This window comes from Prionailurus bengalensis, chromosome A1, assembly GCF_016509475.1.
Source record: "Prionailurus bengalensis isolate Pbe53 chromosome A1, Fcat_Pben_1.1_paternal_pri, whole genome shotgun sequence".
Classification (NCBI taxonomy): Eukaryota; Metazoa; Chordata; class Mammalia; order Carnivora; family Felidae; genus Prionailurus; species Prionailurus bengalensis.
The window spans coordinates 52010663-52025372 of NC_057343.1; the positions used below are offsets into that span (position 1 = coordinate 52010663).

The 14710-nt window shown below is 37.8% G+C and overlaps 1 protein-coding gene across 15 annotated transcripts in view; it reads left to right on the forward strand.

Annotated features, from left to right (window-relative positions):
• The window catches only part of SCEL (sciellin), a 175696-nt gene that overhangs the window by 145016 nt on the left and 15970 nt on the right, over nt 1-14710 (forward strand). For all 15 annotated transcript variants that reach the window (XM_043581021.1, XM_043581111.1, XM_043581136.1 and 12 more), the window contains 4 exons: nt 3767-3826; nt 3970-4029; nt 4173-4229; nt 12182-12244. In XM_043581021.1, the coding sequence (XP_043436956.1) occupies nt 3767-3826; nt 3970-4029; nt 4173-4229; nt 12182-12244 (240 nt within the window). The remainder of the gene's footprint in view (nt 1-3766; nt 3827-3969; nt 4030-4172; nt 4230-12181; nt 12245-14710) is intronic.

Below are 14710 nucleotides of genomic sequence, written 5' to 3' on the forward strand. Positions count from 1 at the left end.
TTGTGATCTGTTAGGGAATGAATAATTATGAAGAACCTATTGGGTTTGAAGCTTACAACTAGGTATCATTAGTTGCACATTAGGTATAATTATAGGCCATGGATGCCAAAAAGAGAATTCAGTAGACATACTCAGTCTTATTAACAGCAGGCAATTATCATAGATTAAAGCTAATTATGTACTGGAGGGCACAGAGATGTTACTCCAAGAGAAGAATAGGTTGTCAATTTAATATATTACATTTTGGAACACTCATGTACTGCTTGCTGAATATAGAATGCATTGTCAGTACATTGCATTTAAAAGGGAAAAGAAGCACTGAATAGCTAATTTAATAAACATGACAGGCAGTCAAGCCCATATCCATAGTTTCCTAGGAGTAGAAGACGTTGGAGATGGGCAGAGTCTTAGAGATGTTCCAGTCTCCTCATTTTACAGATGAGAATACTGAGGCCAGGAGCAAAAATCTCATAGTCTCCGTGAGTTCTTCTGACTCCCAGCCCAACTCCTGGGGGCTCTCAGCACACCAACTTTGATCTTAAAAGAAATGAAAGTTAATTAAACACCTCCAGAAATAGTGGAGGTTTATAAAGCTAGGATTGTTGCTCTTGCCATGGGACAGCCAGAAGGTGTCTTTTACTGCTCTACAGGGTCACTTGAAATATTATTTCATAGGTGACAATGGCACAAACGTGCAAATGGCTGCAAAACACTTTGCAGCTCTTAAACTACACGGAATCAGTGATAGATAAATATTCTAACATATCCCTTTGTTATATCCTTAAAGCAAAACAAATGAAAGCAGAAACTTGTTACAGAAAGAATGTTACATTTTTCCCGGATAAAGTTTAGATATAAGATTTCTGCATTTTCAGGGACCCAAGGCCTGAAAAAGGGGTCTATATATTTGTTATTTTCAAGTCATTGAGATAAATTGCGTGATGCTATCAATCAAGGCAATTCAGAACTGATACTGAGATCCTCGTTTTGTTAAAACACTGTTGTCTTTTCAGTAGTGGTAGAACATAACATATAATTATATATTTTCTAAGCCAGGATTTCTCAAACTATGGGTCAAAACCCACCAACGGGTCTTGTAATTAATACAGCAAGTAGCAATCAGCACTTTCCCTCAATTAAATAAAATTAATTAAATAGAGTGGAAAACATGAGAGTTATTATGTAGTAAGGGTATTATTTAATGAAATTTGTGTTTGCTCATGTGTGTGTGTGTGAGTGTGCATATCTCTATCTGAAGAGAATATTGAGTTGTGATGTAAACCTTATTTCTTTTTTTTAAGTTTATTTATTTATTTTGAGAGAGAGAGCACAAATGCCTGCAAGTGTGAGCGGGTAAGGGGCAGAGAGAGTAGGAGAGAGAGACTCTCAAGCAGGCTCTGTGCTAATAGCAGGGGCTCAATCTCACGAACCTTGAGATCATGACCTGAGCCAAAATCAAGTGTTGGATGCTTAACTGACTGAGTCACCCAGGCGCCCCTAAAATGTATTTCTTTTTTTTTTTTTTAATTTTTTTTCAACGTTTATTTTATTTTTGGGACAGAGAGAGACAGAGCATGAACGGGGGAGGGGCAGAGAGAGAGGGCGACACAGACTCGGAAACAGGCTCCAGGCTCTGAGCCATCAGCCCAGAGCCCGACGCGGGGCTCGAACTCACGGACCGCGAGATCGTGACCTGGCTGAAGTCGGATGCTTAACCGACTGCGCCACCCAGGCGCCCCTAAAATGTATTTCTTAATGCGCTTTATGAAACAGTAATTTGAATATCACTTTTCCAGGTTGTTGCATAAATGACATTTTCTGTGCTCATCAGAAGAGTGAAAATGAAAGTTCCCATGGTTGTGTGTGCAGTTTAATCATGTTGGCACATGAATGTTGTATGTAGTTACACTAAAAAATATTATGGCCTTTGAACACATTATCTTCTCTACAAAGTCTTATTCTTTGTATTTTTTATTCTAATATATGAAATTAACCTCACTTTATTTTATTTAAAATTTTTTTTAATTCCTGTACAGTTAACATACAGTGTTACAATACTTTAAGGTGTAAAATAATCTCACTTTAGAGATCATTGTCTTTTAGGCACAGTTGAGCTTTATATTAATCTTGCAATCAATTTTTTTTTAAATTTTTTTTTTAACGTTTATTTATTTTTGAGACAGAGACAGAGCATGAACGGGGGAGGGGCAGAGAGAGAGGGAGACGCAGAATCGGAAGCAGGCTCCAGGCTCTGAGCCATCAGCTCAGAGCCCGATGCGGGGCTCGAACTCACGGACCGTGAGATGGTGACCTGAGCTGAAGTCGGATGCGCAACCGACTGAGCCACCCAGGCACCCCTAATCTTGCAATCAATTTATACAAGGAAATTATATTTTGGATAGCTCTTATAGGATAATCCTTCCTTTAATAGTATTTGTAGAAACCAATTGGTTATCGTTAATTGCGAATACTATTCCTGAAGATAATTCAAAACAGTGAAAATTCAGTTAGCAGCTTTCTGTCTACCGTGGAAATCTGAGAACAATGATGGAAGCCAGGGGCTGGGAAACACATTCAATGGAAATATTAGGTTTGGGGGAGGGAAATGCAGACTTTTTCTCAGAACTTTTCAGTGATGAAGTTCTAAATGGCTCCCTTCAGCTCTCAACATAGTTTTAATATTTTTGACAAGTAAAATGTCTCTTATTTTTATATAAGGAGAAAGGACTGTTTGGAGGGAAGGGTAGACAGGCAAGTTGCTGTCCAAGATGGTACTGGAAGCAGGCATTCTCAGTCCTGTGATTTCTATTTTTTTTTAATGTTTATTTATTTTTGAGAGAGAGAGAGAACACACGTGCTCATGAGTGGGGGAGGGGCAGACAGAGAGGGGGACAGAGAATCTCAAGCAGGCTGTGTCCACTGTCAGCGCTGAGCCTGACATGGAGTTCGAACCCGCAGACTGTGAAATCATGACCCGAGCTGAAATGAAAAGTTGGACGCTTAAGTGACTGAGTCATCCAGGCACCCCAGTCCTATGATTTCTTGCTATTACAGGCTGACACATTTCTCTCAATAAATATTAAAAAGGAGTTTACAGGAACAACTGAAAAATCACCACCTGCCAGCCCTTAAAACAAGGTATGACACGAAGGCAGTGAATGGCAGCAAACTATGTGGGAAGAAATACTGTTCTTGACTGAGGAAACAAACTGGTGTGGCTTAAGATAGGAAGCGGACAGTCTTCAGAGCATGTAACTAATTTGACCATGAACAGCTGAGTTCATTTCAGCTTTTTAGTCATTGTAAAGGAAAGAAATGTCATGGTTTTGAAGGATTGCTAGAACGCTCCTTGCCAAGTCTTATGCTAAGTATAATCCCAATTTTGGAGCTTATTTTAAAAAATATCTTCAGTTGGTGAATATGATTTAAAAACTAACAAGGACAAGGACATTAAAATCAGCTTGTATCTTCATAACGTTAAAACACTGCAGAGTGGAAAGTTGTTAATCCCAGATGTTTGCTGTGAACACCAGCCAGCTGTGCTCTGGCTATGAAGTATGTAAAGTCAGAGCAACTTCTCTTCAAATCCAGCATAGACTGTCCCCCCAAATTAGCTAGAAAACTTATCTCAAGGCTGTTCTATGCCAAACCAGTATGTCTCATACTAAATGATAAGACGGCTAATCCTTTCTTCTAATTCCAACCAACTTGAACCCGCATTACCTCTAACCCAAGCTGCTTTAATTTTTTTTTTTTTCACTTAAAGAAATCGAGATCTTGATAAGCTCATCAGAGTGAGTCCTGAAACTCTCACCAACAACCGAAGGTAATAGAACTATATTAATTTTTGTGCTTTGGGCAGGAAGAATATTTTGGTTTATTATTATGTCAAGCAGATTTATAACCTTAATGCTCCTGCCAAAAGAACTTTACCATTAACCTTCTCTCCTTTTATTTTTCTATTTAAAGAAACCAGGATCTGGATAACCTCATCAAAGTGAGTCCTGCAGTGACCAGAAGCAGTCAGAGGTAATCAAATAAAATAGTCATTTCATGTTTTCATCTGTCTGTTGCCCCTGGGTACAGTGGATTTATAATGTGGCTTTATTGACCCAGCACAACCAAAACCTATCACTAATCTGAATTTATTTATTTTTTTCTCTTTTGAACAGTGAAGGCTTGGACAGTCTCATTAAAGTGAAATCTTCAGGTCTCAAAAACACTGAGCGGTAAATGACTTTGCCTATCTTGAGGTGTTCTCAAGGTTCTAGTTAGGAATTGTGTTTCTTTCTCTCTCTCTTAAAGAAGCCTTTTATTGGGGTGCCTGGGTGGCTCAGTTGGTTAAGCATCTGACTTCAGCTCAGGCCATGATCTCACAGATGGTGAGTTCGAGCCCCATGTCAGGCTCTGTGCTGACAGCTCAGAACCTGGGCCCTGATTCAGATTCTGTGTCTCCCTCTCTCTCTGCCCCTCCCCTGCTTGCTCTCTGTCTCTCTCTCCCTCTTAAAAATAAATAAACATAAAAATTTTTTTTAAAAAGAAGCCTTTTATTTTTCTTTAGTATTCAAATGAAGACACAGTTCTAAGTCATGTGTCTCCTGTCAGCAAGGAAACATCTTGCACTCCTCTGGAATCGCACTATTTGGGACTCGGTTCTATACTTTTTACTTATTTACAGGAGTGCAACTTTGTTTGTTGTCTACAGCATGTTAGGACTGAAATGAAAACTGAATGCAATCAAATCAGAAGAAAATGTATTTCCAAGAAACTGAACCAAACTGGTGGCTTATATAGATGACTATAGAGCATCAGAAAGGATATTCAGGGTCCTCAAATTACAGATCCACAGTTTGTGTGGACTCACAGAATATTACAGCAGATTTTAACCTTGAACTTCCATTTTGAGTTCTGCAAATATAGTATAATTTAGTATCTTTATGTGATATCTACATCTTTCACCTAAAGGGGCTTATTAATAGACAATAAGGTAATAATAGATAATGCACCCAAGTGCCTAATATTAGAAATTCAAATTGTCCTGCTGACCTGAAATGTTATCATTATAAACATAAAGCTGGGAACCATAGTGTCAATATTCTAAGATGAGGAACGCAAGTTAACATACGGAAACGTGCTTTGAACCCACTGGGGGAAAGAAGGCAGTGTAGTACATTCATGGCTCAACTCTTGCGTCTCCTAGTTTGTTGTCTATGTTACTATGTGATTTTGCTATTTCTGCTTATATGGTTTTATCACTGGGGTGATGGGGTCTTTGGAGGAGGGAGGCACTGGAAGAGCCACCGTCACTGAGAGAAGTAGCACTTACTGAGCCCCTTTCATGTGACTGGCAATTTACATACATTCAATCCTTACAATGAGAAACATATTCATGAGAAATATATTCATATAGCCTACTTTATAGAAGAGGGGAGTATACCCCAAAGACATTAAATGACCTTCTGAAGAAAGAAAACATATCCTGGGTCTAAACTCAAGTCCTTCTGATGCCACTGCCTAGAAGAAAAACAGACTCCCATCTTCTTTCCATCCTTTATACTCACCACAGTCCCTTCCCTTCTAAATCCCCCTTCCTGCAGCGAAAGAAGTACAATTACATATGCTTATTCTAGCAAATTATCACTTAAGTGACAGGGAAGAGAGAAAGTACTTACCTCATAGAGGTTTCCTACTAGCTGAAATAATAGCAGATTTTGGTGTCAACCCTGCCACTGATGATTGTATGGAAATATCTCTGTTAAGCAGAAGCATTTCTTCATAGTGGTTTTGGTTGGGATGGAATGTTCTTTTTATTAGTAATAGTATTAAGATTGTTAGGAGGTCCCCAACTGTGCTGGAAGTGATTAGGTTTAATAACCACGTACAGAATAATTAACAGTGGCTCCTGTAGCCAACCCCTCCCTCAGTGTCTGATTCCACAAAATGTACTTCTCTCTGTCTCTCTGTCTCTGTCTCTGTCTCTGTCTCTGACACACACACACACACACACACACACACACACACACACACTTTCCTCTTTTTCTCACTTTTCCTTCCTTCCCTCCTTCCCTCTGGCAAATGTGCTATGTTGACAGACCATGGTAACTTTCTGGTAAGAGTTTTATCTTTTGTTTATTAGAAGATGCCAATTTTATAAAGAGGTAATTTGTATTTCAGCAACTTCTAATAAAACATCTATAGAAAGAAGGCATTTTCCTTATATGGATGAGATTCCTATAAAAAGAAAATTTTAAAATATTGGCCATCATGTGGCTTTCAGATGGAGGCTTGATCCATAAATCTAACCTAAGCAACGTCTGGCTCTTCGTTAGGAGTGACACCAGATTTAATGATAATCAGCCAGGTTATCAAGAATTAGAGCAGAACAGACAAACAGGAAAGCTGCTTACTTGAAAAAAGTGACTTCATTCAATTGGCTCAGCCACCTGTAACTATAATGTATCTACCCTGCCCACTTGATTTTAATGGGTAAAGAGAGGGGCATTTTAATGCATCTCCCAGAGGGATAACAGCCACAGGCAATTTTACATCCAATTCAATGTGACATGGCCACTGATTATTTAATAGCAGAACAGCAGTGAATTAGAGTCCTTTTTATGTGACTTTGCTGACATTTCCAGCAGCTGTATATGTAATTCACACTTAGGGGTGGAATAAACTTTGGTCATCGATCAGGATATAAGCAGGTGTCCCTGAGCTCCTTCTAGGAACATAACAACATGAACAAATGCAAATATGCACAAAATTTTCATTTATTCAGGGAGAAACTGCATGGCTTTTAGCAGTGACAGCCTCACATTGTCATGAACCAACATAAAAAGGAGGCATTCAATTATCTGAGGCTATAAACTTCTGCTCCCAAATGAAGATTGAAAAGCAGCTGGTGCCATGGAGGCCTTTACAGTTAGAAAATACATCCTTCATCTGAAGTAGAAAAAAGGTTCTGAACTATTTGTATTATTATACTTCCATAATTTTAAGGGCTTCCTACTTCCTAAGACATATACCTCCAAGTTTTAGTATTCCAACAAGAGAAGAGTTTCTTCCTATCTTCCTATTGCGGATTTCTCATATTTCTGCTCAAGGAAGAAAGCTGGGGAAAGGGGTGACCTTGACTCTTTCCAGTGCTTCATTCCCCATAATTGGCAGACCACTCTGCATGCCTCTATCTCAGGAACTAAGATACCTTATCTTTTCCGATACTACCAGGACCAGAATACAATTCGGCCTCCTAATTGGTCCCTCTGCTACCAGTCTCGCCTTCTGTCCTTTAGTCCATTAGCCACACTGTAGAGTGATCTTCCTGAAGCACAGATCTGATCACGTCATTCTGATTAAATCCTCTTGTGGCTTCCCATTGCCGTTGGACAATGGCCATACTCCTTAACCTGGTTTCCGAAGCCTAGCTGATCCTGCCTTCACAGGCTTTCCCCACCCCTACCCACCGTGATGCTCCCTCCACAGGCAAACCCCACCCATCTTTCATTCATATTGCATTGATAACTTCTACTTATTCTTTAGGTCTCAAATTAGGTGTCTCTCACTTAGCTCAGGGAGGCCCCCACCCCGGACCCACCACATCTGCATCAGATGCTTCTTTTAGATATTCTCAAGCTCTCTGACCTTCCTGTCCCAAGCTTTTGTCTCCTAGAGGGAATTATTATTTAATCACCTCTCCCCAACTATAAGATCTTTGAGGGTAAGGATTGGGTCTGTCTTGTTCACTTCTTTACTTACAATATAGGTAGATCACAATGCCTGACACATTTTCGGTGCTTAACAAAAACTCTGTGAATTAAAGTCTAAAATCTCAAACTAATCAAGGACCTTTGGTCGTCCATCTAGATAAAGCTTATTGCTTTTCAGCTCTAACATTCTGAGCCCCCACAAATGAAACCAGATTGAAGGAATCTGATATCTTATGACTGGTCTGCTTGCTGAAGCCATTGACTATCTCTTGCTCATGACATAACCTCAATAACCATGGTGATGACTTAAAGCCACTAAAATTCTTGAGTACATCTTACATTTAAAATACCTATATTTTCCAATTTCCTATGGACCTGTTAATTTCTTTAATATAAAATATTTAAGACTTTCTCATTGAAAAGACCTATAAAGATATATAAAACCAGGCCCATTTTGCCATGTCAACAGAGCTGAAGAATTATACCACTTATCTCTCTGTATTCTGTACTTCCTTTTGAAAGACAAATATTCCTTTTGAACTAAAGCTTAATGCCTAAGATTTAGTTCTTGGCATAGAAGAAGTGCCATAGTAAATTTTTTATATGGAGGCTCTTAATTTTGCAAATGTGTTTGATACTCTACAAAAGCAATTTAAGTAAACTGTAGAGAGAGAAACATATTGCAGCTTTTAATAAATACCTCCCACGCCCTCATGAGAGTGGTGAGTGAGCTGTTAACTTTCTCTCATGCAGAGCGTATCTTGAGAAAAGTTGTATAAAGGCAGACATAGTAATACCTATTTTTTTCTTCATCTGCTCTGTAGTGGGACAGTGGAAAATAGATATTACTATAACAAAGATAAATGCTTATATTCAAGATTTGTGCTGTGATGTTACATAACAGGTAACTCATTCCCCACCCCACCCCCAATTTTGAAAGCTACATTTAAAAAAGCATTTTTAGGTGCAAAGGCTAACAAAATTTCTTTTTAGCCTTCCTCACCGTATCCACAGAGAACTGGCAATTTTTCTTGGAGCTAATTCAAATTGCTCATAAATGTATACAGTTATAAAGTCTTCCTTCCACTGCAACTGTCATGGAAAGGGTTTGGAATCAAGCCTTTGCTCCACCCTGCTGCATGTAGCTGGGCTTCTATAAAAATCTACTTGTCACACTTTGGCGCACAGCTTTTCATTTTCTACCACAGTGTTAAAACACGACGCAATAGATGTGTTCTTACTGAGAGAGTGGGAATTTATTTTTGTATCCTTCAACTTGGGAAGTTTATGGGCAATCTGAACTTCTTTTATTGGATCTTCCAATCTAACCGATGACGTCAATCAGAGTGAGCAACCAAAGCAAATACACATTTTGTGCTTCTCATACTCTGGAACTTTTCATTTTGCTTTGCATATTAGTATAGATTATTCAGAATAAAATATTATAATCCACTCTGTCAAATTTGATATGTGATGCTGTTTAATAAAAACAACAAAAATTCTATGAAACCACTAATGTGGTTTATTTGATGATTCACAATTATACCACTTTGGGCATACGCTTCTTTGAAGGCTTTTGCATAGGTTCCAATTTTGAGTTTCCTACTTGTAGTTGTTGGATTTGTTAGATTCTGGCTTCTCCTTGTTTCTCAGGTCCAAGCCTATTCCTGCTCTCCCTCCTAGTAGCTGGGGTCCACAAAGGCTTGGGTCCTTGGGCGGGGACGGAGGATGTGCAAAGACCCAGCGTCCGCAGAAGCCAGAAACAGAAAGTGCCAGCAGAAGTGAGGATGTGCAGGATCAGGCTGAGAAACTGAGTGTAATCATGTTGTGAAGGCACAGGAGATCTCTGTTAGTTTTCTAGGAGTGCCATAACAAGTACCATAGACTGAGGGGCTTAAAATAGAGATGTATTTCGCACAGTTCTACAAGCTAGAAGTCCAAGAATAAGGTGACTTGTCTGCAGGGTTGGTTCCCTCTGATGATTGAGAGAGAAGAGTCTATTCCAGGTCTCTCTCCTTGGCTTGTAGAAGGCTGCCTTCATCCTGTATCTTCACATTGTCTTCCATCTGTGTGTGTCTTAGTCCAAATTTCCTCTTCTTGTAAAGATACCAGTCATATTGGATTAGGGCCTACCCCAATGACCTCATTTGAATGTGATTACCTCTGTGAAGACCCTATCTTTAAGTGAAGTCACATTCTGACATACTAGCATTAGGACTTCAGCATGTGAATTTGGTGGGGGAAACCCAATTCCATCCCTAACAATGTCCCAGAACAAGGATACAAAGCCAGATCTAAGACCTGCATAAAAAAAGAAATATATGCAATTCAGGGGTGACTGACACCAATGGAGATGAAATGTCCATCACTTCCTTTGCTGATCTTTTTCTACAAGGTCATGGTGCACACTAAGTGTCTGGATGTGGGTGGAGCTGACTGCCTTAAAAGTTCGGGGTCTAATGTCTTCCCCTTGGGGACCCATTTAATATCTGTTCTCAGAGCTAGGTAAGGTAGTTAAAGGTCTCCCCTAGAGAAGTGGAAAAAGGGAATTTAAATTTAATCTCAGAAATCTTTTGGAGCAGTTTCTAAGGGCAAAGCCATGTAAGGCCATGGCAGTGAGACTCTACTCTCAAGTTATAGTGAAAACCATCAGTGTCCATCAGTGGCCCTCAGTTCATCCTAGGTTAGCAGTAGGAGAATCATTTGCTGGGACAAAATTCTAATTCCCCCAAGATTCACATATCCTGGTGAAACTGGATATGTGACATCATGGTACTTCTTTTAATTTTATTTCATTATCCCCAAGTATTTAGTAAAGTATTATTTTAAAATTATCAGAGGAGGATTACTTAATGCCCAGATTATTAAAGTAGTACAGTGGCCCTTGAGGCCAAGAAGGTAGCTCTAATAATTAGCGAAGGGCCATCAGGGTTTAGCAAAAGTCTTCTGTCTCCCTTTCTAAATTTGAATGATGTGATCTGGGAAGTTTCCTTACATAGTTCATTGAGAGAGTCAGTTCTGAATTTTACATCATTCAGACTGCAGAATCAGATGATTGCAATACTTCTGAGCTACTTCTGAAATCTTGTGCTTTTTACTTGTGTTACTTAGCATATTTTCCCTACTGTAACTCCCATTAAGAAATAATCTAATTTCTACATTTTCAAAATTATGCAGCTAGTATTTTAAATGTGAAGTTTAAATGTAGCTATGGAATGCTACCCAATTTGCAGATTTATCAATTATTGGTGGTTTGGATGTTATATAAAAGGAGTATTAAATCTCAATACACTACAAGAAATTTTTGTAGTATTTTTCATCCTTATCAATATTAATTTTGTGAGTGAGAGTCCATACTCTGATTCCATGTGAGTGAGAGTCCATACTCTGATTCCTTGTTTAAATCTACTATTCAAAATCATGAGCAGGGAGATTTATAAAAACTAGAGTTAATTCCAAAGATGAGAGAAATTAGAGCAGAAATACAAATGAAAAGGCAGTCCATCAAAATACTGAAATCAATAGTGCCTCCTGCTGTGTCACTGAACTTCTGTTAGCTGTCATTTATTTATGCTTATTCAGTTCACCCACAACGGAGGTCGCTGTGCCATGAATGTTACTTACATTAACTCATTCATTCTCACCACAACTTAATGAAATTAGATAGGGTTAGTCTAGTTTACAAAAGGAAGATTAAGAAGGTTGATTAACTTGTCCACAGAAATAGAAGAGATGGCCTCATTGTTCTGGCTTCTAAACAATTGTCCTAATCAATTGGGTTCATGACAAAGGCCTTTCCAAACTCATGGGGGAAAAAATAATCAAGAACCACCAGTGATATAGCCAATATATAAATAACTAATATTTGAAAAAAAAACGTATCAGAGGACATTGTAGATCGTGAAAGCATATGAAAATCATTGCTGCAGCTCAAGATTCAAGGATCTAATTGTCCCATTTATCCTCCACATTATGTATTGTTTATTCAAATTTTGGGTTTCATGTTTCTGTGATCTACAAAGATGGAATGAAGTCTCTAATTAAATATCCAAGAATTGATATTGGATGGGCAGGTGGCTTGGCCTCAAATCTTGACTCTTTTACAAATTAGTTAATTGACCTTGGAAAATTCACTTAGCCTTCCTGAGCCCCAGATGCTGTCCTGCAGGGTTTTGTGAGATCTGAATGAGATAATCCATGTGAAAATACATAGTTAGTCCTTTGTGACACAAAGTTAGTACTCATTAAATGTTAACTGAATGAGACTATAAATAATTGTTTATTTACAGACCAGATTTTTCAAATCTTCCAAAAGATTAGTTCTTTCTTTCTCACACATAATCTATGCTTTCATATTTGAGTTATAGATCAAATAGCTCAATGTCTGATTTCCAATGTTCTGTATGATATATATATCTTTATTTATACATATTTATAGTATATATAATAATTATGTGGGTTTTTTTCACCTATAGCGACCAAGACCTGAAAAATTTAATTGAAGTAAATTCTAATGTCTCTGAAAATAAAAATGGAAGGTAAGACTTATTATAATTTACTTTTTTTGTTATCAATTTCATATGAGCCTACACAAATTATATAACATTAGAAGATTTACTGAGGAGTTGAATTGTATTATGGTATTTAGATATAAATACGATTGAAATACAAAAATCAATATGCAGAGTACTTAATAGATAATATGGAAAAAAGTTAACAAAATTCAAATTCTGTTGGAATTTCTGACTAAGGGCCTTCTATTCAATTGCTTAGTGTAAAAGGCATCATGGAAATTCAAAGCTCTGCACTTGGCTGTGAAAATTTTTTTTTACTTATTGTTGCTTGGTAGTTTTTCAGTGGTGCAGAAAGCACTCTGGGAATGTCTTCCTTGGATACCTAGTGCTAAAAGAATGCGCAAATTCATCACAGCTACAAAACAAGACCTAGTTTTGGAATTTCTTTACACTGCACAGTATAATGGCATTAAAACTGTTGTATTTTGTTTCTTATACAAGGAAAGTTGGGATAGAAGCTCTATTTCATTGTTGTTACAGACTGTGTAGGGAAGAATTAAATTGTTTTCCGTGTTTTGCAGTCTCCCTAGACCTATGGGGGACTCTAAAAACAATGGGTTCCTATTTTTTACCTTCATAAGGTACATTTGTCTTTTCTATTAAAAATTTTGTTATGCAAAGAAATGATACTGTCAATGTTGTGTGTGGAGAGTGGAAAAGCAGAAAGAGATATGGGTCCCCAAAATGTCTACAAAAGACTCTTGCATCTAATGTTAGTTTCTTTCCCTCCCATTAATTCCCTAAATCATCTTCTGCCTTCTTTTCTTGTGATCACACAAAAGGTTTTGATAAAACAGATTCAATAGAATCTGTTTATCTTCAAAAAACATCCATTATTTTGGAAGCAGGACTGGGCTTACAGTTAGCCAGTCTCACTCAAGTATTATCTGGAAATGATTAAGGTAAAAAATTGCAAGTAAATGTTTATGTATGGTTAAGGAACTTCTCATTTTAATATGATTTGACACAGGCTCCAATTTCAGCATGACTTGCTTATGAAGGATTAATGAAGAAATGGAATATTACGGAAATTTAAGAGCAGGAATGGTAGCATGGGCGGACCTCATAGAGGCCTGATCTGGAAGGTTATTTCTTCTTGGCCAGAGGACATTCCGTAAGGAATCCTTGGACATTAACCCTAGTTCTTTGTTATTACTGTAACTTAGCTACTTCCTGAATATTGGCCGCTTCCTATTTTTGTCTTGCTTTTCCTTCTGCGTATTGGCTTCCTTATTCTTTACCCTATATCTATTTGATAACCAAGAATCTTTGCTGCTTTGCAGTTTCTACCTCCTCATACCTTGAGCTTACTCGTGGTAAGCTTTTTCATGGCCTGTCTGGCCTTCTAAAGCAAGGCATTATGGATGTGGCCATCTGCACTGAAGATGGTATATAGATGGAAAACACCATGGTTGACAATAAGATACACATATTCTCCTTTCCCTTCCTGAAGTTTTGTCTGTGTCTCCTGCCTGACATAATCCAACTGTGACATACATTCACAAATGTACCCACTCTCTCCCAGTGAGACAGGAATCATCACATTCAGTTACTATATCAAGAAGCCTTAACTACCACCACTACAAAACCATTTCTTGATCCCTGACTTCTGTTTCCAGGTAGTGTTCATTCTCCTTCAGTTCGATCACAATCCTGAATATGTACAATGTTTCATGGTCTGCTCTCTAGAAATGAAATGGAAAATGTAAGCACCGCCCTGGCACTGACACAAGAACTATAATAAAAATTTTCCCCTGGAACAGAATGGAAAAAAGAAATCTCTGGGCCCAGTTTTTGTGCCCATGTATTCTGGCTACAAAAAAGGACTTTCAAAATGGGTAAATGGGTAAATATTTAATAGGAAGAAAATTAAGAAAATTCACAGAGAGTAAGAGACTTGACTAAGTGTAGAAGTTTAGTAATTAGAGGGCTGGGATGAACCTGATTGTTATGGCATCATGTCCTCTCTTTACTTTTTATAGTAGACTACTTTCTAAAACTATGTTTAAAATGTATAGTTTTTTACAAGAGCTCAAGACCTTGACATTTTATAGAAGTAAACCCCAACACATAGGATACAAAATAGTAAGCTCTTAATAAGATTTTATTCTTTATGCAAAAGAGATTTATAAAATTTGCAGTGGTATTGATGTTTATCAGTTGAAGTTGTTTTATGGTGTTTGAATCTCAGGTTGCTAATGTTAAGTTAGCAAGACAATGGAAATCTAAATAAGAGTCCTGGGCCAATCTGCTAAACTGAGACTTGATTCACTTTTATGAATGTATTCACTTTGTATAGTAATTGGATGTCCAAGTAAATATATTTTTATAATTAGCATATTCATAGAGTGTACAACCATCACCACAATCAATTTTAGAACATATGTATCACCTCAGAAATCAACTCCGTACCCATGAACAGTCACACAT